Source organism: Buteo buteo, chromosome 8 (assembly GCF_964188355.1).
Source record: "Buteo buteo chromosome 8, bButBut1.hap1.1, whole genome shotgun sequence".
NCBI lineage: Eukaryota > Metazoa > Chordata > Aves > Accipitriformes > Accipitridae > Buteo > Buteo buteo.
The window spans coordinates 38,308,648-38,333,776 of record NC_134178.1 but is presented as its reverse complement, the minus strand read 5'-3'; the positions used below and the strand labels follow the sequence as shown (position 1 = coordinate 38,333,776).

Sequence of the window (25,129 nt, the reverse complement as noted above, 5' to 3'; positions counted from 1 at the left end):
CTCCTAAATCTTAGAATTGCTTAGTTCCTGTCTAGGCAAATGGAGAGCATTGCCGTGTTTGAGGTCCTTATTGGCAGAGATATTTTCTAGAATTACAAAATCTTATTTTAAAAAAAAAAAAATCAGTAACACTTGGATTCATGGACAAAATTCTCAATATTTTGGGATATTTTTGACAAAAGCATGAATCGGATATATTTTTGGTTGTGCTAAATACCACAGGTATTACACCTTGGAATTTTCCTCCCCAAAGGAAAAGTTACTCAAGACACTAGAAATCCATGTGTTCTTATCTCCTGGTCTGGTTGCCAGATACAATTCAAGTAGATGCAAGTGTCTGTGCCAACTCTGTACATAAGCTCAATGCAATTGCATGCATGCTTCAAAGAACAGATTTTTGGCAAATAGATACAAACTGATTTTTATTCTAGTACCTTGAGCCTGAGAATTGCTCAGCAAGGCATTTATCTGTATGGTTTTCAAGGACTTGGCTAAAATAAAACTATTGTTCTAAGATGTCTTTCTGAAAGAATTTTTACACTGAAATGTCAAAAAGCTATTGGAGTTTAAATATTTAAGCAGTGCTAATCTGTCAATCTATTTTAGGGATTTTTTTATTTTGATATCATTCTGGAGTGCCTTTTTTGCCACAAGTTATGATTAAAAGCTGTAGAAGTTAATAGAAATTACACATTATACTCAGAAGTAGAGAAACGGGCCCTGCTGCCTGTGGCCTCTTTCCCATAAGCTTGTGAGCTTTATCCCCAATTCGTTTGCTGGAGACCATAACCTCCTGAGTGGTTAAATGACTGCAGTAAGCATCTTTAACGCAATGAACAGATGTGTGTAATAACCACCTAATGTTTTGCTAGGTTTTGCAATGGAACAGGTATGGTTACTGCTCCTGCTGACGATTAAAGTGCTTTCAGTGACGGCTCAGTTCAATGGATACAACTGTGATGCTAACCTCCATAGCAGGTTTCCTGGTAAGTGTTTAATAGACTTTTTTCTAATGGCTTCTTTATTGTCTTGGTTCAAAGCGGTGCTTATTTTTAAATACAGAGCTTTAAATCTGTCTGAAGCCTGGGGGTAGGACTCCACATTAAGTGAGTGTTAACTATCTCAGTGACAATGAAACTCCTCTAGTGTTGCACTTTACTTTCTTCTTAATTGCACAATGGGTCAAATTCAGCCTAGGAGTGACGAATACAACTCCCCTCACATCAGTGGGGTTTGACCTGCTTTTTCCAGAGCTCTATCCTGTCCAAGAAATTCACCAGAGATCATGTTGCTGTGAATGTTCTCTTTAGATTTAAGAGTCTGAAACTTACGAGTTTTCTTTCATGTTTTGTCTGGGTAAGAGAATATAATTATGTCCTTTTTATGAAATAAAGAAATATATATCTATTTTTGAGGAAAATGAAGTTGATGGCAAAACTTAGTGCCTCACTTCAACATAAAGTACTTGGCTAGGGGCAGGTGAAGCAATGGGGTGCATCTATGTATGATGTACACTCATGCCTCTGTGAGAAAATGGGAATTAAGTTATTTTGGGGACATCAAATGTCTGGAGCTGTTAATACAACGAGAAATAGAAATGAAATTTCAGTCTTAGTGACATGTGTATCAGGGCTTACTCAGCTAAAGAATGCTTTTAGTTTGTTACATTGCTTATCCTTACTGCCTCAGTTGTTTCTTGGACACAATAATAGTAATAAAAAAGGCTGTGAATACTGTCTCGCTCACATCTTGTGTTTCTGAGGTAGCAATTGAATTGAACAGTATAGTGATGAACTCTCAGTATAGTATTACACTGTAATACCTTTCAGTGTTGTTGCTTTCTCAGTAATAATACTAGTTTTGATTTTTTTCAGGAAGGATCAGCTCTTTTATTAAACTTAAGTCAGCAGAAAGCCTACAGTCTGTTTATTGTTTCCTGCGTTACCACCACACTGCTAGGTGCTTTGTTGACTTAAAGACCAACAGTGGTTTGATCCTTTTTCACTTAATCGATGTGAATATGAAAAGCAGGGAAGTAAGACATGCAAAGAAGATCAAATATGTTGTTTCCATCCCTGACAAAATCACTTTTAACTGAGTATTTCACAAACTACTTCTATATTCTCCTTCTTAGGTAAAGTTTTACAGGCTGGCCTCAGAAGTGTGAGTGAATTGTGCCCACCTGCCTCAGATCTACCTCTTGTGGTTTTTCATGTGATTGTTTTTCTGTTTCAGGCTTCTTGAGAGGATTGCAACAGCTAGAGGGAAGTTTAGATTCCTCTTTCTGTGCTTTTAAAATTTTTCTCTGGTCATTTTTTGCACCAGCGCTGTGCCAAGGTTTTATATTTGCAATGTGATACCCGTGAATTGAATCCAATTCTTATTGTGGGTATTTAGGGGCCTCTTGCAGTTCTGCCTCATAAAAAAGGGTCATATCAGATTCCATGTCTGCCAAATCTCAGGGACTTGGGAGAAAATCTGTTTAGGTTACAAGTAAACATTTTTTTTAAGTAAATGCTAATCACCCCATGCTGTCCGTAGGAGCTGAGAGTAGAGTCCTGCTCTTCCTTGTTTGTGATCTCAGGCAGTAAAGATTCAAAGACTGGAATTTAATCAACAGTCTTAGTGCTGATTTTGAGAGATAGGAAAGAAAAATAATTCTGCTTCTTAGTCGTGCATTTGAGATGGAGGTAAAAACCAAAAAAACCTTTTGTCCCTAAATTTGACAGGTATTATTTTCAGTATGAAGAAGGGACTGCTATGTGATGGGCTGTGGCTAGTGGAGCTGAGTGAAGCTGCTGGAGCTTGGTTTTCTGGGCTCGAGAATCCCAGAAGACGGGTGAAAGCATCTCTGCAGGGAGAAGGGGCTCACTCTTGCTACGCTTGCTTCCCCAGCACTTGGCTCGGGCTGTAGCTTTGAGGGTGCTGGCCTCACTGTCTTCAAAGTTCAAATGTAAGGGGAGTGAAGAGAGGGAAGTCAAAAAGGAGAATGTTTCAAAACAAGTATCTCTCCAGGCTGAGATACTGTTCACAGAGCCTGGTTACGGATACACTTTCTTCCTGTTCCTTATATGTTCCACCCAAGAAATCTTTGTTGTTGTCAGCTGAAATTCCAAACACAGGGTGAGAATGGACTTTCTTGCGGAGGTCTGTGGTGTGCAGGTACCAGAGAAGCCATTGGGTTTTGAAGTTGTCTGCTCTTTTTCTTTAAATGTTGTGAAGAACAGAAGTTGTCTTTCAGCGAAGATGAGAAATTAAGCCTTCCTAAAGGAACCTTGGAGCTCATCCATTTTTCATTTGTTTGTGCTTTTATCATTCATTGCTTAGGTGACTTCTTGCATAGGGATGGTGCTGCATAAATAGGATGATAAATAATCAGGCAAGACTTTTGTTTCTGCAGTTTGCAGGTTTATTTTAGAGTGCAAGTACTCAATAGCTGGCAGGGATGAAGAAAAAAACCCCATATTTAGTACATTGAAAATTCTGTGACTTTTTATACCAAAAGCTAGACATGTTCTAGAGGGTATGTAATAAGGTTAGATCATGTCATCCTTCAGAGAGTTATCTGGAGAAAAAAGCTTTAGTTCTGCATTGCAGTAAAGCATAGCTTTTAGAAGGCTTTTGAGGGATGGAGCCATAGCAGCCCGGCTGTCTTCAGGTGGGAAATACAGAGTTTTAATTCAGGGGGCTCTTGCTGTAAGTACATACTGAGAACATAGTAGAAGCTAAGAAAATATTGCAGCTTTTTCACATATGCTATGCATTTTAATTCACTAGCAAAGCAGCGATTTGATCAAAGAGGAGGTTTATGCAGAGAAGCTGGTTTTGCACTCTAAGTGTCTTTGCACACCTTTTCTGGTGGAATGACTTTTGTCAATGGTGTTCTGTGGCAAACTCTTATCCTCTGCAGGTTTTTCACTGCCTGCTCTGGGGTGAGTCTTGGCAACGTGTGGAAGGGTACCATAGCAGAAGTGGGCAGTGGAGCTATCGGCATTTGTCTCATGTTGCCATGAGCCTGTCCTTGATTCAAGATGGTCTCTGTTACTGTAGTATCTATCTACCTCTTAAGCTTTACTCAGTTTTGCATGTGACACTGCTGTGACTACTGTTGACTATAGGTAGCTTGTGTGATTTGAGTCAGAAAAGCCAAGTGGTTTGCCTGTATGGAAACTCTGTGACAAAGAGGTCATTACATTTAAGGCCCCATCAGCTGGGTCACCTAACCTTCAAACCATCTCTCCTCTCTTACTTGGAAAACCAGAAGCTTTTACTGCAGGAATGCAAATATTTTTTGTTTAAACTTATACATTTATAGGAATAATATTTACCTTTCTAAATTCACAAGAAATGAGCTAGATGTTTAGCATCTAAAGATCTATTTGCACCTAGTTTCAGATTAATTTCTAAACAAATAATGTTGTTCTAATTCCAGAATGGACTAATTTGGCAACAATACTTCCTTGTAAAATAGTGGACAGAAAAGGTTCAGTCTGGAAAGGTTGTTTATCCTCCTGTATAGCACAAAGGTTGTTTTTGTACTGCATGGTCTCATTTCCTTTAGTGTCAAATGAGAATTTTGTAGGCGGTAATGATACCTTAACAGGTAAAGTAATATCCTGCTTTTTAAAAGGCTTGAAGTGAGTTATAAAATTAACTGAGCTACTTTATATTACATCCTGCAATTTGTTACAATCTGACTGTTTGTGCATTGGTCCAAGTGTAAAGGTGCACTTTGCCATTTGCCTTTTTGTACTGTTCTCCCTTAGTATACCCATTAAATGGATCGTAACAGTCCTCATGTAGTAAAAACCAAGGCATGCTTCTTCTTGATCTTTGTACATTATATTAGTGGAATTATGTATATGTACTAACCAGGAGAATTTCATGCCAAATCACTTCAGCTCATGTCTTGCCTCCCGTACCTTTCTGCCCAAATTTACACCCAGTAGGTAACATTTATCACCACATTATCTCAGGACTGAGTTTAGCCTGTTATTTCCTGCACTTGATTGTTTTGGCTTTAAAGCCACCATTAAAGCTGTCTAAATTAAACTGCTTGTGCTCCTGTACCATGGGGGAAGAGCTAGTTCATTGTAATGGAGATTTCATTTCCTCTCTGTTGTGACAATGCAGTGAAACAATTCATTTCAGCAGGCTTAATGGTATAGTATTGACTGAAGTTGTTCTGCAATTTTTAATAGCACTTAATCTTTAAGCAGATGTAATAAATGAGTTGTTATATAAAGGAGTAATGTCTGTGTTTAACATGGTGCAGTATGTCTTTTTGTAAAGCACTAGGGGAAAAAACCAAAATAGCCCCCCCCATCATCTACAGACACAGAAGAGCTTATAGAAAAGCTATGTTATAGCTCTGAAGCAAAACGACCTGTTGCTTGTGCCTATATCCTAACCTGATGCTTTTCCATTGAAGTACATAAAAATCTTCAGAACTTTCAAATAAAAGGTCAAAGTCATCCAAGAATGTTTTTTTGCTGTTGTTCAAAAATTGATCAGTTGTAACAATTGCTGTTTTCTAGGTCTTTCATATTGTCATAATGTGCAGAATGAAAGATTGCAAGACGCTTTGTAGTATCGATCATTGTCTTTCAAGAGCCAACTGATTTTTCACTAAAGCTAAAGTTGATGGTTCTTAAAAAAACTCCCAACTTTAAAGATATCATAATAAATTGCTCTGATATGCTGTTGATTGTACTTCAAAGTCTGCATAGCCTGAGACTGTGGTCTCATACAAAGTGGACTCCAGACAACCTCAGACAAATGCACCTGACTTCCATGCCGGAGTGGGCTGGAAGGCAGAGCTTGGCCTCCTGAGTTTCTCAAAATCGCTGGAAATTTCTGTTCCAGAAGGGGGCTGTTTAATCAGACTCCAAATATTTAACCACTTGCTTTTTTCCACTCTGTTGCAGTGCTTTGGTTATGAATGTGCTACTAAATGATTTGCTGGGGAATTTGAGAGTAACGGTTTAATGGTTTTGTTGCATGGTAGACTATGTTACTATATTAACTCTCATTTTTTCTTTAGTGAAGTTGTAGAGTCAAATCTGTTCTTCAGAATAATGCATTTCTGACCTTTTTACTCCAATATTTTGCTGTGTCTGAGGTCTAAAAATTGATTCAATCAGAAGTTACAACACTAGACTAACTGCTACAATAATTACATGGTGATTAGTTGAAATACATCTTCTTACAATGTCTTTCCCTCTATTTTCTTGCAGCTGAACGAGATATCAATGTTTTCTGTGGAGTACAGACAATTACTATGAAGATAAATTTTTGCACAGTTCTTTTTTCTGGTTATTCTGAGACAGATCTGGCACTGAATGGGAAACATGGGGATGCCCACTGCAGGGGTTTCATCAATAACAACACTTTTCCAGCAGTGGTCATTTTCATCATCAATCTGAGTACTTTGGAATCCTGTGGAAACACTTTAGTGGTAAGACAAAGTCAAAGTGAAATTGTAGCATGGCTGTTTATGCATAGGATCAAGCGAATGGCCTTAACAGCATTGTATCTTTTACAGATAACGTTTACTTTGTCTTGCCCAGTTAGCAATATATTGCATACATCAAAGAAAACTAGAGAAAGTCGATAATTTATAATCCTGATTACTAATGAGAAAATGTGGTGGGACACACATTTGTCCTCTGATTAGAAAGTATGTTTTTTTTCTAGTAGACAAATGAGATTTTTTTCAAGCTGTTTTTAAAACTCTTACTGAACCTTCTCAAATACCCACTTGAAAAATGAAAATAAAATATTTTTAAGAGTGGGTTAGATAGAGGAGAGTTATAGTCTGGGTATGTACTTCTGTGCTCTCATATGAGAAGGGCTTGCTGAATGATCTTTTATGTTCTGTGGTAAGGCAGTGACTTCAGGCTGAATGTCACAGGGGAGATGGTCTGGCCAGAGGGCCCAACCCACAGTAAACACACCTGCTACCTGTGCTATGAGGTGTTGCACCTTCTTATAAGATCTCAGCTCAGTATGGAACTGTCTGGCAACAAAATGAAGTTTTAAAGCAAATTTTGAATGTTTTCCACACACACACCCCCCCCCCAAAAAAAAAAGAAAAAAAAAAAGGCTGTCTAACCTTTGCACTTAATTCATAACAAAAAAGTCAAGATGTGGGACTGAAGTTAAGATTCGTATGTTCAGCTCCGATCTCAGTGCGTGGCCAGTCTGTGCTATGGTGTTTTGCCATTTTGCCTGGTGGTGTGACTTCAGCGTCTTCATTTTATGTTGCTGTTTCATGCATGGATAATGCACATCTTTGTACAGCTAATGACTAAATCTAATCCTTAGCTGTGGGTGAGTTTTTGGAACCAGAATCTGATCCAGGAACTGACTTCGAAGTCTGTTTTGTATCAATATAATTTCATTTTCTTCAGTGAAGCACGCTCTGAATGGGGAGAGAGGGGGAAGTCATGTCTCAAACCCTCTTAAGTCAAGGGAGAGGAGAGTTGTACAGTTTGTGTATATATCACACTGTACAAGCAGTGATGACTTCTATCAAAGTATCTGTATCAAAGTATCTATGAATAACTTACAAAAGGAAGTGTAAAAATGTGTTATTTTTAAGGCTTATATTCTATCTGGAATTCATACTTGCACCTGATGATACCTGTCAGTTTTTATAACACCCCCCCTGTTTTGTTGCTAATAATTTTGCAAAACTGGGCTGAAATGCTCGATATGCTCTGTGATGTATGTACCTCAGGCTGAGTTTTCTTTTAAAATTTCAACAAAAACCCAGTTCGGCAAGTTCAAGATCCTCTTTTCTCATTTTCCCTGAAAAGCTGTAGCTCTCCTATGACTTGCAGTAGAAGAATTTGCCAGGAAGCAACTTCTTCCTGTTCCCGTGGAGTTGGTCACATTGTAAACTCCCTGAACTTGCTGTTTGATTATAATTGTATGAGCTTCATGTTTAAAAACAAAAAAACCCCCACAACAGTCTGGTAAGTCCAAATAATTGGAGGTCCCCATGAAGCCCCCCACAAGGCTGCACAGGATACAAAGACAAAGTAGCAGCTGCTAAAAATATAACCAAAAATTCCCCTCATCCTCTCATGATGTGCCACAAACAAAGAGGATAAAGGAATGGGGAGAATTTCTTATCATGTTCCCCACACTGGAGTAGTACAATCCCCTGCATTTCTTGACTGTGTTTCATAGGAAAGACCTTGAAACTCATTTTCAATAAAAGTAAAGGAAAGACAACAGTTCAGGCAGAACTCAGGTAAAAGCCAGGTCTGTCTGTAATATGGCAGACACAACTCTTTATTTTTTGGGTGTGCGGTGGTGAGGAAGCTAAACAGAGCTGTAGTTGGCTATACTACCTTAGTGCTCTAACCTATGTTTTATCGGCAAGGAATAGATCCTAGAAAATTTGACTTTCATAATTTTCCTGCCATTTAGCAAATGATTAGGTATACTATTGACAAAGTGCATGGCTGCATCTGTCTTCTAGCCTTTTTTTCTGTAGCCAAAGAAATCAAAATACCTACTGTGTATCCTGTGCTACTTACTGCAAAATGTTACAACTCGTGTGCACCTCAGGATGATTCTTCCATAATGAAATGTCTTTTTAAGAAGCTGTGTATTCTAAAGCTTTTGAAAGCATCTGTTTGCTAATACAGTTATGCAAAAGAAATGCTATGGTGGAAGTCCAGTGCCATGTTAATTTGCCTTATTGTGTATGTGCCTACTGAGACAGTAATTTGTGACACTCATCTGCTGTTTTCAAACCACCCCCCTATTCAGATCAGTAGCTACAGATGGAGTGGGGCTGGGCTGCTACCAGGAGGAAAGAGTGTCCTTCAGTTTTCTGGAGAGCTGCATGTTGCTGGCTCTGCACACTCTGTGAGCCTGAGCAACACAGGATAGCACGTGTCCAGGGACTGAGCTAAGGTTGCATTGGCATTAAGGTTGTATTAATTTTCAGCTCTTGCTTTTCTGACAGTTTTTCTTTGCACATAGTTTATAATTTAGATTTAGAGATGTATAATGTAAGCAGAAACACATACTCAAAGTTCAGCTATTTGGCTTGTATCTGCTTATAAAGTACATTAGTTTTGATGTGTCAAAAACAAAGCTCAAGAGTGACAGTGTTGTTTTTGTGAATGAAATTGCTTGTGTATTGGCTTTATTATTGAATATGGAATCTCATTTTAAGTTCACATTTTTTAACCATAATAAAGTTCCTTCAGCTTTTCCCAGTAAGTCACATGAATTCATTGGGAATGCTTGGGAAAAAAGTACCTACCAAAAAAATATGCTTCCAGGATTCATCAGTTTTTTTCAAATGTTGCTCAAGTCTGTGTTTTAAGAACAGGGATATTTCTTGTGAACTGTATATGCATGATTTCGGGGAGGTAAAAAACAGAACACAGGGAACATGTTATTAAACTAAATTAATTTTTGAAGGATTTTCTGAAGATATCTCTGGGTAAATTATGGACTAAAGCATCAGTGTCCTTAGGTATTTTTTGTTCCACAGTTAACTTTCTGATAAAAGTAATTTTCTATCTCCCTCAATAGGTATCCTCAGCTCGAGGTATCAGTGCTTATGGAAATACCTCAGTGGTACAAATAGGTAATGTTTCAGGCTATATTGATACGCCAGACCCACCAACGATTATCAGCTATTTGCCTGGGCTTCTGTACAAATTTAGCTGTAGCTATCCACTGGAGTACTTGGTTAACAATACCCAGCTTGCTTCGTAAGTGTGCCTTTCATTTCTATGTGTTTCATTCCCATGTTTGTGTAAGGCCATATATATGTGTATATATGCATGTACAGCTAAATATATGCATGCCATAGCAGTATTGTTAACAGCAATATTTAATTGTGCAAGGGTAAAGGAAAAGGAAAAAGCACTGAAAGATGCAAATGAAAAGAAAATTCTGTAGCATCATTGTATGAGATAATGCAGTTTATGAAGAGCTGTCTTTATGAAGAGAGCCTTAGATAATGTAAAAAACTTCCCTTAAAATTCAGGTGTTCTGATGACAAAATGGTAGCAGCAAAAAAATTGAAATTCTTCATGAAATAGTTTGTAAGCATGTGCATATAGAGTGCAAGAGAAAATATTTCCATGAGTAAACCTTGTACATCATGAAAAGTGGGTTCCTTTTGTCACTTTGCCTCTCTGCTAATTATTTTTCTGATTTGTTTTTTCAACAGTATCCATTACTTTCTGCATAGTTAAGGTTCTGTCAGTGTTTCCACTATAAATTCCTATTTCTGAAGTTTATAACCCAAATGCATGAATTAACTCCTTGTGATATGACTCACTGAGTTTTTCTAATGATAAAAAACACTGAAGTATATAAACACAAAATTGAAATATCTTTCTTCATGATGGTTTTGGTTTCTGGTTCTGTTGTAGGTCATCAGCTGCTATTTCTGTAAGAGAAAACAATGGTACATTTATCAGCACTTTGAATTTGTTGCTTTACAATGTGAGTATAAAACACAGTAGTATGACCTGGACTAAATTCATCTCAGCACTATGTAGGTACAAGCTGGATTAGCAGAGCCAAAGTATAGACTCCTCTTCATTATTTGCTTTTCTCTTTCCACTCCTCCCATGAACTAGACCTTTCATCCAGGCATCTTTCATCTCTGAGTTCCCTTGTCCTTTTTGTTTGCATGTACCTGTTGTATTTATATGGCTGGTCTTTGAGGACACACACAGTCTTTTCATCCTATATTTATATAGTTCCTCAGTTTACAGCTCTGGCTTTCAGGTTGTAGTGTTATGTGACTAATCCGTTGTAGTAATAACAATCATAATCCAGAGTGCATGTTTGCTCTTGTGTTTGCATTTATTATGTTTATGTGTATGTACATATTACTATATATGTGTGTGTGTGTATGCGTATAGGTACATTGTGCTGATACAGAGAGCAATCTGTAGAATTCTGTAAAAATTTTCCAGTCTTGTTCCCTTAGTAATAAACTGTAGCACTTTTGCTAGGGTATTTTTATGTTCAAGCCACATCAGAGTGTTTTGATCATCTGTAGTTGTAGTGAGGGATGTGGGATTTATTCCAAATCTATAGCCCACTGCACTTGTTGCCTCATTGTGTGGACTTGCAAGATTTTAAGGGTTAATAATTTTAACAGCTTTCAACTAAACTTCTTCCATATGTTTTAGATAATTTAACTTGAATATGCATTGTTGTAAAAGCTTTTACTACGTAAATATGGATGGTGACAGTAAAACATGAAAAATGCACAGACCTCTACTTAAAATTAATCCCTGAAATGATATTTTCATGTTGATTAAAATTTTTATTCATACATTTTAAATAACTGATTTAAATATCAATTTTTCAATCTATCAAGCATCGTTTTTGTAAATTATGAATCCAATTTTTTGCATTATTATTCATGCCATCGTGATGCTGAGTTATAATTCATGCAACTGATTTAAAAGTCAATGCTTTATGCTTTGAACATAATGAGCTATAAATATTGTAACAGGACATTTTCCAACAGCATGCTTAAAAAAAAATCATGTTTATTTGACAGAGGAGAGCTCCAAATAACAACCTATAATCTGTTAAAATGAAGATTATACTTCTCTCATTTTTAAATAAACCTGTGACCAAAAAGATGGGGAGAGGTGAGGGTAGCCAAGTTTCCTCAGTCAGGACAAGCATTGACCATGATGTGTTTGCCAACTTTCAGGGCCCAATTCTGCAAACAGTCAGGTATAAATGCTATTGAAGCTCATACTTAGCACCTCTTTTCCTCAAATACTACATGCCAAGATGGGCTTTCATCCTCCCTATCCCAGTGAGTTTACAAGTTGACCATGAACAGTGGTGTCTTACTCTTTTGATTTCAGTCATATTACTCTAGGATGTAGCACTACTAAGGCTGGCAGATTCAAGTGATGGCTATGCCCTTCTGGTTCACAGCATGGGGCTGGGTGTATATACAGCTTGTGCATCGCCTGGTTGGGAGCACCTCTTGGGACACCCATGGTCTTGTGAGCTCTGATTCTGTGGGCTTACTTGGTCCTTGTTAGAGAGTCCTGGTTTTGGGGGGCTTCGAGGCTTCTGTCCACCCTTGGTATTGGTGAGGGGTTGTGTACAGATGTGGCTCTTGACTGGGAGCAGCCATACTTTCAAACTTTAGCTATAGTGTTATTTCCTAACATTGACTCTTCATCTTCTAGACTCACCTCCATCTTCCCTTACAAGGTGCTGTTTACATTTACTTTGTGGCGTTAGCATGTGTTATCATTGGGAAAGACAAGAGGAGCCATTACGATAGATTTGGAGTTTAATAGCAAAATGTTTAATGGGCTTTCACAGAGCCTAAGCGGCTATGTGTTTTTAGGCCTTCCTGTAAATGTTTGTCTAAATGAATAAAAACTACTCTTTAAGAAAAAAAGAACAACTATGGAATGTAATAGTGAAGGACTTGCTGTAGACTTTTTAATCAGTTGCAAAATGTGAGAGAGCTACTTGTTAGAGAAATGTAAAATTCATTGTAAAGAAGGCAAACTTACCTGATCTCACTTGAATGGGTCTTCAAGGACTTGCTCTGTGTATGTCGCACAGCTTGTCTGTGTGTGCATGTGTACCTCCCAAGGCCTCTGATGCTGCAGAGATTGAATATTGGGCGTGCTGTGAATTTTGGCATTGTTCCCTTTGAAAAAAAACAAACCTTGATTCTCTGTGCTTAATCCTTCTTGTTGCTGTCAGCTGCTGCTCTTGGTCTTGCCTGCCACGCTGAACCTGGTCAAAATTCTGTTTTACAAGATTTTTTCATATGTATTGAGTGTTTCAACCTCTCACAATAGGTCTCACCATGCTGAGTCCTTGTGCTTTCCGGATTAGCAAACTATTTAACATAGGTGATGTTACCAGTAAGTGCATTTTGATATGCTGAATTCATGTCTGTCATTGAGATCTGTTTCATGGCTTTTTTGCTAAAGTGACATTAATGGTTGTCGTGGTTTAACCCCAGCTGGCAACTAAGCACCACACAGCTGCTTGCTCATACCCTGCCCCGCCCCCCCCCCCCCCCCCCCGCAGTGGGATGGGGGAGAGAATTGGGGGGAAAAAATAGTAAAACTTGTGGGTTGTGATAAAGACAGTTTAGTAGGACAGAAAAGGAAGGGAAAATAATAACAATAGAATATACAAAACAAGTGACGCACAATACAATCGCTCACCACCTGCTGACTGATGCCCAGCCAATCCTAGAGCTGTGGTGCCCCCTGGCCAGCTCCCCCCAGTTTATATACTGGCCATGACATCATATGGTATTGGAATACCCTTTTCAGTCATCTGTCCTTGCTGTGTCCCCTCCCAGCTTCTTGTACACCCCCAGCCTCTGCTGGCAGGGCAGTATGAGAAGCTGAAAGAGTCCTTGCCTTAATATAAACACTGCTTAGCAACAACTAAAACATCAGTGTGTTATCAACATTATTCTCCTTCTAAATCCAAAATGCAGCACTATGCTAGCTACTAGGAAGAAAAATAACTTTATTCCAGCCAAAACCAGGACAATGGTTCTGTCTTTGAACAAGAAACCAATAAAACAGCTATATCTATGTAGTAGTATATGGGGAATTCCCAACTTTTATGTTATATACAGCTTTTTTGAAACAGCTTTTTTCAAATATTAGCATTTAAATGAAAACGTTTGTTTCTTGTTGGCTTCAACAAGCCAAGCCAACTTCCATTGAAACTACACTTTTCATAATAGAATATGTCTGTTTTTCCAGACTACAGCTTAAGATATAGAAAACCTGGTGGCATTGCTATCTCCACTAAATCAAATAACCTCAATAACCTTTGCTGGGAAAGGGTACTCTGTGACAACCCAGTTAAGCTCCTTCAGAAAACTGCAGTAGCTGCTACATTTGTCTGTAGGTGCTCGGAGACTTCCTGAGGTGTCAGTGAATGATACCTTTTCTTTAATCACTGGTCCAACCACTTTATAAAATCATAAATAGATTCCACAAAATAGTTGTATAGGATAAGGCAAGTCAAGTGTTGTTGATCTTAACAAACTTGTAGGCAAATGCTCTGGCACTGCATTTTGCTTCTTCCCTTATGGAGGACAAAGTAAATGACTGTGCTACATAGAAAGGTCAGAAAAATTAGATAGGAGTTCAGTCTGTGGATGCAGATGAGTTGTTACAGTGGGATTTCTGGTACACTGAGGCAATGTTTGTTTTTCAGGATTCAACCTACAGCCAGCAGCTCCTTATTCCAAGTACAGGTTTACCTTTGAAAACCAAAATATATGCAGCTGTAAGAGCAACCAACCTTGATGGCAGGTACCATAAAGGATGTTATTTCTTGTCTTGCTTGCTATTCAGCTCTTGGTGTTGCAAATTTTTCTGATTTAGCAGCAACTGCCTTTCCTCATAGCCCTTTGTATGTCGAAATAATGGTTAATGTTTGATAATCACTGCCCTCAGCCGGAGGGTATCAGGTCCTTGATGGTGAATGCGTATCTTGCTGCTGTCCTCATTATGAAAGTTTTACTGAATTATACTTTAAATCCTATATTGCTGTTATTTAAGAAAGGGCCTCTGTAAGATCAAGTGAGAAACTCCGGGGCTTTTAAAAGTGAGATGGTTTTGATTTCTAGTCGTATGTGGCCATGACTTCTGAGAGGAGGTATACAATGTGTGTTGGTATGGTGGTTAACTTGCATGAAACCAAATTATTTGATTTATACAATTCTGCTGCTATGCTGTGCTGTTTAGTTTTGTAAGTAGTGGGAGGAAACAGGTGATATATTGGGAATGCAGGATGACTTGTATATGACCTGTTAAATACAGTAACACAGCTTCAATATAACAGCCTGCATTATCAGTTTGTACGCTTGCCTGTACTGTCTTTTAATCTTATCTTGCTCTCCACCCCTACTTTTACATTGCCAGTTCCCCTCATCTATCACTTTGCTCCCTGTGCAGGTGGAATGTTTTGATGGACTACTGCTACACCACGCCATCTGGTAATCCTAGCGATGATCTTCGATATGATCTTTTTTTCAGGTAGGTCTTGTGCAAACCCAGTGTTTTGTGGGTCCTTCCTTTGAAAGAGTTATAAATCTCTCCAGTAGTGCTGTTCTGAACTGCCTGGAAAGTCTAAGCCATATTAGCAGGGAGGACCGAGGGCTAGGCTTACAGATAACATGTCAGGACTTATCTTGTTTGTGAACATAAACATGGAAGCAAGTGCAAAGTCATAAGAATTATGAAGGTATAGAAGCATATATCCAAAATGGCTGTACTAGAGATACCATAAACACTCAAACTGAATGGCTAAACTGGCCTTTATTTTACCAAATGTACCCTTGTGGTGAATGACAGTGATATAAAACATCATAGACTCCAGTTCAGGGAAGCAGTTAAGCAAATGATTAAAGATAAATAGATGCTCCTGCTTCTGCTCCCAGTAATAACATTTATTTGAATTGGAACTTTGAAAAACATCTTGGCAGTATCTAAGATCAAATCTTATCAGTGACAGCTGCTGGAGAGATACTGTCTTCATCTGGAGTTACCTGTCTATACCAGTTAGCATACCTGATTACTTTTTGCTTCAGGTCTCAAGTTTCTTTGGGCACTGGAATTAAATGGTACCTTGGTTACAGCTGTGATGTTGCAAAACAAAACATAATGTTTTTGTAGGAATGCATTTCATCACAGGACTGTGCAGCCTAACACACAGATTGTGACTGCCCATGTAGCACATCAGGGCACTGTGTTCTTTTCCAAAGAGTCAAAGCACTGGACTTGCTGCTTAAGTTATCTTATTCTCAGCTAAGAGCTTCAAAATGCTAATACAGCTGCTTATCCTAGTTTTAATCTTCTTTACAAAACCTAGCTGTGACAAGGACCCGCAGACAACTATAATTGAAAATGGCAAGAGCCAAATGGGCCGCTTTTCCTTTGAGGTGTTTCGCTTTGTGAAGCACAAGAACCAGAAGATGTCTACGGTCTTCCTTCACTGCGTGACAAAGCTGTGCAGAGCAGATGACTGTCCCTTTCTTGTGCCAGTAAGTTGCAGTAGATGGAAGTTGCTATTAATTATCTGGGTATAAAATAGGCACACTGGAGTTATTCTGCATACAAATGCTATGGAAGTTTGGATGGCACAGAATGAAGACGATTATTCTAGAGGCTGAAGTAAGAATGTTTTTTGTGTCTGAAGGAATGTAAAACAACTGATTAAGAATAAGGTAATGAATATTGTCATCCAGAGATAGAATAATATTAGACCTGCAAAACACAGGTTGTCAAACACATGAGAAATCTCCTCCTCACCTTTTGGTCCTTAATTAATTTCTAAAATTAACAACTCTGAGACAGCTTCAGAGCTGATATTCTTAGTATAGCATCTAAGAAACAAGGTATCCACAGTCACAGTGGATAAATAGAAATATCTTGGAATAGAATTTGTGGAAAACTTAAAGCTATAGTAAGTGCTGTAATACTGACAAGGAAAATTTGAAAGAGTTTCTGATAGTGGGGAAAAAAACCCCTACTACATCCTCTATAGTTTATTACCACCTCTTTTACAGTTTGGAAACTGCTGCTTTGTTGAAATTCATAAAGTTGTGTCAACTAAAAAATTATTTAATTTTAGGACTGTCAGGAGCAACAAATATATTTTGGAAATTGAAACAAACATATAAACAAGAATATTCTTTCTGTGATGTTGTCAGAATGCAGCATCATTTCCTATTGAGTGACTTTCGGTTTAGAATTTTTAAATGCTATCAGTTCAGTATACTTCTGACACTTTGTACATTATTTTATACTTTTATGTTATACGTTTAAATAATTCATTATTTCTATTGAATCTATGTTCTGAGGTTTTTGAAGTTATTTCACAACAAGTTGAAATTAAAGAAATGGTCTTGGTTGAAGCATACTTGAGTACCCAAGATTAAAGTAGATGATAAGTTAGAGATGTTAAAGGGGGATTCCAGATGACAGAGTGCTGGGGATTGTTTTACTGTGGGTCATTGCTATTTAGAACGCCATGGAAAATGTGCTGACTTTTAACTCGAGAAGCTTGCTAGAATAGGGATTGTAACATGTTGCCTATTCCTAGTCAAGCAAAACACATTTGCTGGGGAAAACTGTCTGTAAACAAAGCTTTGGGAAATTAACTACTGAAAATTTAATATACTATAAGATGCATCTTGTACACAACAACAATGTAGTTCTGTAAACAAAGTGAGGCAAAATACAATGGGAAGCAAGGCATTTATAAGATACACTTCTAGGGAATATTGCAGCTGTTTTTATTGCAAAGTAATTTAATGCATACTAAGAAATAAAATCAAAGTTGTAGTATTGCTTATAAAAGAGTTTACATTAAAGCAGGAAGCACAGAAGGGCAATAATTCCATTCCACTCTGAAACTGTGATTGTTTTGATTAACTTCTCAGATTTGCAGTAACAGAGAAAGAAGAGACGCTGGTGGGAGGACAACTTGGAGCCCTCAGAGCACCTCTGGCAATGCTGTAATCTCTGCTGGCCCCATTATTACAAGGAGTGGTAGGAATGAGCAAACTTTTTCTGTGGACTGCAGGAATTTCAGAAACCTGGGGAAATGTTTTGCTGTTTAATATAAATTTACGACTTAGAGAAAGGGTGGATTCTCCCTGAGTTTGCTGGGTATTTTTTTTTCCATACTGTTGGAGTCTTTGGTAGAAATTTTGAGCTAATATTTCTGTTTGGCTCTCACATGCTTCCTCCCTACACCAGTAAAATCACTGGGATACTGTTATGCATATAAGGCCACTATAAAAGCCCAAACTCAGTGGGTTGAATTCTTTTTTTTTTGGTCAGATTTCACTGAAGATAATGGAATTTAAGTTACTGTGTTCAGTGTTGCAATTTGATTTGGACAGCTAATGAATATTCACTGTCACTTTCTATTCACCATTTCTTCCAGCTTCACCTGTGGCTTTTTTACCTAAGTGTGGCATAAAATTAATACATGCTATGCTTAGCCTTCAGCTAAAAGGAAGAAATAGGACAAACACATTGTAAATTCTAAACAGAGTGGGCCAAAATCTGCTCCTTTAAATCCATGGTGAAATTCCACAATTTCCACTTTTATTGCCAAAGTGTTGGTTTTTTTTTTTAAAAAAAAGGCAGCTCTAAATGCAACCTGCAGTCTCTGAAAAGAATTTATGACTGCTGTTGACAAAATAATATAATATTTGAAAAAGTTTAAGAAATTCTGTTTACAAATATTTATAAGTAGTTGCAGTTAAGCAACTGATTTCAGCAGTCTCAGATTTAGGAAGCTGAGAGCAGGACTGAATCCTAGCTAGGAAAAATAATTGAAACACTTGAGAACAATATCATTCTTTATGTGCAAAGTGGTTGTGCCCACATATACAAAGAGAAAAACTGACCCTCCATCTAGCAAGAGAACAATTTTAGAACAAATACCCTCTGTTATAAGAAACATTTCTGCAATGAAAATGAGTCTTTTTCTTCTGCATTATACATAGTCCCAATTGAGTTGCTGCTATCTGATTAGTCAAGAAAAAGCAAAAAGAACTAACTTCAAAGTTTCATATGTGAGTACTTATGGGAAATGAATGACAGATTTGCTCAGACAAACACGTATGCTAGAGAAATGCTGCATTAGGCAAGGAATGGAAACTAGATAAAGCTTGTTATATGAGCAACCCCTCTTAGGTAATACAGCTTATGATTCAAATGCTGTGAATGCTATTTTTACAATTAAAAAAAAATACTCATTAATTATCTTTAAATACTGCATAACTTCAAGCAAACAAAGGTCTGTCCACAGGTGTTTAATGACCCCAAAGAAAGGATAAATGATTTTATAATTTCTTGACAACTGTTGAAGTTTTTTAAATGAAAACATGAATAAGGCTAGAAAAAGAAAATTTTTTTTAGGTGTCTTCTACTTAAGAGATATGGCTAAAGCTTTTTAGATTAAACATATTTCTGCATCTCCATAGTATGCTTTTGGAGCATCCTGCTCCTCCTGACAGAAGGAGGGTTTGATGGGAAGTACTCTGGAAAAATATGGGATTCAGTTCTGAACTCTGCCATGAGTTTCCTTAGTGACACTGAGCAAGTCCCTTAATCTGACTTGCACTTCACTTTTCCTTCTGGAGCAGAAAGAGGGAATTAGTATTTCCTGTCCCTTCCCATTGTGAAAACAAGCACGTTAAAAATGTGAGGTTCATGAATACTAGAGTCAAGGAAAGAAAAGGGGGAAGTTCCTGAGAGAACTTGAACAGAATTATCTGGTTTTGGAGGAGGATTGCCAGGGTGCAGTGCTGCCTTACTCTGGTGTGATGCTGCACGAAGTGCTTGTACTATTTTTGAGACCAACTCTGGTCCAGCTTTAGTACAGATACATTTGTACAGAGCCCATCAAACCTTCTGCACCTATGCCAGTACATAGTACATATGTATGCACTATAGTACACATGCCAGTATTAGGACTGCAGTGGCACAGATGTGCAAAGCCTCACTTCCCTCATTTAGGCTTGCGCTGCATCTGCCCCGAGGCTGGTCCTCTGTGCATCAGCGTCTGCAGAGGCATGTCAAGTTTACCAGGGCTCCCCATGGCTCTAGTCACCAGTTGTTCTGGTAACAGAAGCTGTTCATGCAGTTCCCTTGATAAGAACTGAATAGTGCTACTGCAAACAAGTAATGGTTCTTCTCCTGTATGTTTCTGAACTCTTATTTCTAACATTTTGTTCTTTTCAGAGAAACTTTATTCTTGTTTGTTAATCTAAAATAAGTCATTACAGGAGACGTACAGAGAAGAGAATATTTTAGTCTCTGTGTATAGAAACAAAGCAGGTACCTACTTGTGAAGGTGAAATTGTGTAGCTTTTGATGGATGTCTCACTTAAACTTAGAAGACAGCTGCTCAAAACAAATGTATACGTGAGCTGTGCTTACAAGTTGCACAAAAAAGCAAAAGTAGTGACAAGAAATGTAGCTCTGAGATGGACAATGGTAAGTGAGTAAAAACTGAAGACAAAATACAAATGTTTCCCTGAATATAATGCCACTGTGTAACTGTCAAGAGAAAAATGAGCATGGGGAAATGGCATTTTTGCAATCATTTATGGTCACTGATGTGTTTTTTTCCTTGAAAAACTCAGGTTAATTTTTTTTTTCCTATACAGATCTTCTTGTGATATGTTTAACAGTGAAGGGACTTGCATATAATATTGTGCTTATGCTTGTATTTTTATTGAGGGACAGAATAGAACTGGCCACCTTTTCAATTAAGAGTTTCCTGCATTAAGGTGTGGGGCTTTTTTTTTCCCCCAGAATACTAAGTAACTTCATATTGGTGTGCTCACATTAAAAATGAAGCAATGTCATGTAATTAATGTTGTTGTCCTTATTCTACCAGAGGTGCTAAAAGCTACTAGTCAGTGTTGCAAGTACAGCTGATGTGTTTTGAAAATAAAGCTAGGACTATTGGCTTTTGTGTTGCAAGAAGGGGAGGAGGTAGGCAGACGTATTTGTAAAATATAATGCATCCCGTTTTTGTTTTATACAGATGAGACGCCAACCAACAATTCACAGCTTGGTAAGTTAATCAGAATTCCAAGAAACATAAAAGAGGATTTATGAGTGAAACAGAACTCAGGAGATGAACCATTTTGATTGAGCTCCATGCACTGAGCTAGAATGTTTTTTCTTTCTGGCTTTTTTTTTTTTTTTGTAATTTAAATGAGTCAATACTGACATGCTGTAAAGAAAGCAATTGGTGAATGTGGAATGCTCAGTTTAATTTGTGTACCCAGCCCCACCAACATAGCAACTTCTAATTCGTATGATGGAATTGAAATGAAAATCTGCGGCTGTGACATATGAGGGTGAAGGAACATTGCAACTGCCAGATGCAAAATCAGACTTAAACAGTAAAATTTGCTCATGCCATGCAGGAGTAGAGCAGCAAAATGATTTTTATGGTGCAGTCCAGTTCAGCTGACAGCTCAAAGTCAGAAGAGCTCTGCTTCAGCTCCTGTTCTGGCATTTAACCACACAAATAGCCTATGGAGAAGCTCGGACAGAACTCGTGGTCTGCTAGGGCAATGAAGGAAATAGGCTGCAGGGGTAATCAGGTCTTTAAGTTTTAGGGTGCTTCTCCTTTGGGCGCTTGGAGGACTTGCTTCAGCCTGTGTGTTACTGTTCTCTGCTGGTAACAAAGAGTAGCTAATGACTAAAAAAGGATGGTCAAGGTAACCAGGTGGTCCTTTGGGCAATTCCACCACTTTGTCATAACAGGACTGAGTGGCACAAGCAACCTATCCTGTCTTCTGAACTCTAATACTATTTGTTCCCTTCTTTTCTCAGACCACATAAAAGCTGCTGCCTTTCTTTCCTGGCATGGAAACAAAGTTCTCCCTGTAATGAATTGCTGCCTGGTGTGTTCCTACCCATGGATATCATTAAAATAATAATAAAATGCAAATTCTTCATTTGCTGCATGCAGCTGGCTGTGTTAATGGCTGATACCTTTCCTTCCCATCCAACAAAAGCAGCAGCCCTCTCTTTCCATCCCAGAGCAACAGCCTTTCCTGTGCCTGTCGCTGTCCCAGTGGAGAGTGTAGAGGTGGAGCAAGGTGGTATTACTACTGTAGTGAAGACAAGTAAGGTCAGAAGGCAGCACGGTGTTGAGAAGGGGAGGGCAATCTGATCAACAGAGCTGACTTTTTTTCAGCTTTGGTGAGGAGGGGGGAATTGATGATGTTGAGGGTAGGTGACTGCTTTTGGGAGGAGCAGTCTGGTTTCCTATGTAGAAGCTGTGTTGTCGTTTCACCTCGCTCTCCAGTACTGCTAATGGCAAACACAGCTCTTAGGCAAACACACATTGGTGCTTTGGGTAGCGCCTACGGCTCAAATGTTTTGGTTTTTTTCCCCTCCTGCTGGAAAAGATGGTGCAGGCTGGATGTGTGTGTTCCAGTATCCAGGAACTGGTCCATGAACAGCCTGTTGAGCTACACTAAATATTAAGTATGTTACCTCTACCTGAGAATTGACAAACATGTTAAGAAGCCTTCTGTGAAGGCATAGAGACAAGCTGAGAGTAGCTCAGATGTCTGGTGCCAGATATGCCTGCTAAAGATTTATATACACTTTGAATTGAGATGTGGATGATGGTATCGGGGAAGAAATAATTTCATTAACTTGATTAGGCCACAAATCCTTATACCTCTGCATTGATAGTTCTTGGACAATGATAGTCTTGCCTTAAATAGCACAGGTCAAGGTTGGTCACTAGCATACAAGGGGTTATGCCTTACAAGTATCATTCCTCTCTTTATCCCCCAGCATGATAGATATTGAAAGAACTAATAACTATTTTCAAAGTATATGTAGATAAGCTTTATCCAAACAGACAGGTGCTCATTCTGAAGTACGGTTTTAGTCCCTTCTTTGTAATTATTCTGTATATAGGGTGTTGTAATGGAAAGACAGAAGTGCTTGGCACTGCTGAGAGATTGTAACCGGATCTTACCTGTGGTTTTTTGTTCTCCTTGCAGCTCATCCAGACGGACCTCCTTTCCAGCTGAACTCAGTCACCAGCGCACTGATTTCAGGCATTGTCATTCTAGGAATCACAAGCATTTTCTTTTTTGTATGTTCCCTAACTCTTCTGCACAGGAAATGGCCCAACAGTTCAGTCCTGAGTGGCATCCTAAACCCAGTTTTCAACTGAAAGTGGTGATTTACTTGCACTTTTTCTTTGAGGTTGCCTTTTTTGTCCATGAAATATGATTCCATTAAAAAATAATATTAAGGCAACACTCCAGCTGTATCCAGCTTCTATTCCAGCTATTCTATATTTGTAGATTTGCTAGATGTTGTTCTGTAGGTAAGCAGCAGTGATATTGGTAACAATCCTAGAAAATTATGAGAATTTCAATTGTGTTTGTGATCAGACTGTATGACATTATGCCCATGGGTGTGCTGACAATAGAGCTTGCATCTCCAGCTTCCCAGTAAGGTCTCAAAGCTGAAGATGCTGAAGGTGAGAACCTTTCCAAGTATGCCATTCTTATACAAAACCTGACACACTCAGAAACATTCATAAGTTCATAAATACCTACTAAGATAAGGATCACTTCTATATTGTCATGTTATTTTTCACAAATTTGAAAATACAATTGTGTCTCAGGAGGAACTTGTTTTCATCTATCTTGGATAAAAATAACCCCAGAGAGACTTATTCTAAGTGACTTTTGCTTATTATTCATTTGGAAATATTTTCTTAGAAGATGTATCTTGCATTGAATTGTGGTGATATCACGTGAAGGACGTAATTTGCCTGGGTATCTTTGAGTCAAATAGTTGAGGGCAAACTGCAGTTGGTCCCAGGGAACAATGCTGCAGTTCTTGAGGTGGAAAAAACTTTTTCTAGCAAAATCATTGAGTGAGAATCAGTGACAACTTTACATCTAACTGATGTTCAGCAGAAAGTTAATTCTGCACAGAATTGCCACATCTGCAGCCTTCAGTCAATTTCTAACCCCGGAAACTGCTCCAAGGGGAAGAGTATTTCTTTTCCCCCCTGACTCCTTGAGCAGGCAAGTTAATACAAACAAGTAATGCCCAAATTTTCCTCATACAAAATTAGTTTTTGGAGCACAATTTGGCAGTTGAGTGAAACTCTCATTAACATCCTAATTTGTAAGGGCCAGTTTTGCCCCATGAGTTTTGCAGTTCTCAGATAAGGCATTCCTTTCTACATGAAGAGTTGAAAATCAACGCTTATTTCTTTAGCAGATCTTGCACATGGATTAGACTTCTTCACTGCATGAATGAGGGGAAGAGGGCAACTAGAAGGATAACAGGCTGCAATCAGTACTGTGCTGTTGACTCTAGTTAATCTGAAAAACATCAGACTTATCTGAAGTGGGTGCGAGTGACCAGGTGCCCTCAAACAGGAGCACAGGGCAGGGGTGTAGCTGTGTAGAATAGACAAAAATGCTGGTAATAGTCCACCATAGACACAACATACATTAAGCTGGACTGGATAGACAGTTGGGATTTTGGTCACACATACAGCAGTTAAATTTCATTTTTCATGTACTGTATGTATTGGCCTAGAAACACCTCATTGATATTTATCATCATCCTGTGTTAACCATGTCTGTGTTTTCATTATTGTGATGCAACTGGCTAATGATCAGGGCTTTTTGGCTCTCAAGACTAAAGACAAATACAGACTTGTTCTCAGTTTTCTCTGGTCCTGCAAATGCTGTATAAAGACCTGTTGTTTGTAAAGTCCACTGTGCTGTAGTGTGGAATCCCTAATAACCAATACTGTGCCTGTTTTCCTCCAGTCTTAATACCTCAGAAACATTTTTGCACTTCAGGGGTTAGGTCTGATGGCATGTAAAACATGATTGTTTAATAAAATTATTTGAAACATTTCAGAATGGATGCTTTGTCTGAACTGTTTTCCTCCCCCTGTTAAATTGTTACAGTTTTGTATGTGCTTACAGTGGCCTCATTCTACAAAGATGAAAACTGGACATGCTTTTTTAAGTCAGTTTGGTAAGAGCTTTCAATATATAGGATAAATTAATGTAAGTATAGCTTTACTGGCCTTTAAACGAGGGTGATAACCTCTGGAGATTTATATCCCAGTCTGGGGATAAATAAATTCAGATAATCTATTTTAATTTACTCATAAAGACATTCACAGAAATTCCATTAATGTAATTACTACTTCATAACCAGCAGCTTTAGCTGAAAGTTTCCAGGGATGGAGGTAGCTATTACCATCCTTAGTAAGTCGTTCCAACAGTTAATTGCTGTCTTCAGTACTTTTTAAAAGACTGTTTCTAATGTGAATGTGCCCAGCTTAACTTGCCAGCCATTAGAAACTGTAGTGCCTTTGTCTGGTAGACTGAGGGAGACCCTTTTTCTAACACAAATCTCACATAATTTGTTTAAGACCACAAGAAAAAAAATAGTGAATGGTGTTGCAAAAAAAAAAAAAAAAGAAAATCAAAAGCTGCTGATATAAATATCATACTTGTCCTATTTCAGTTTCTGTGTGTTTCTGGAAAGACACTTTGTTG

The 25,129-nt window shown here is 38.2% G+C and overlaps 1 protein-coding gene across 1 annotated transcript; it reads left to right on the top strand.

Moving 5' to 3' along the window:
• Positions 1 to 880: 880 nt before the first annotated feature.
• On the top strand, positions 881 to 24,324 carry ZPLD1 (zona pellucida like domain containing 1). Its single transcript, XM_075034754.1, has 10 exons — positions 881 to 986; positions 6,237 to 6,457; positions 9,562 to 9,743; positions 10,413 to 10,485; positions 14,233 to 14,330; positions 14,976 to 15,056; positions 15,892 to 16,063; positions 17,465 to 17,573; positions 20,593 to 20,622; positions 22,583 to 24,324. Exons 1-10 carry the CDS (start codon positions 881 to 883, stop codon positions 22,756 to 22,758), a joined length of 1,248 nt encoding a protein of 415 aa, XP_074890855.1. The 3' UTR covers positions 22,759 to 24,324.
• The last annotated feature ends 805 nt before the right edge of the window (positions 24,325 to 25,129 follow it).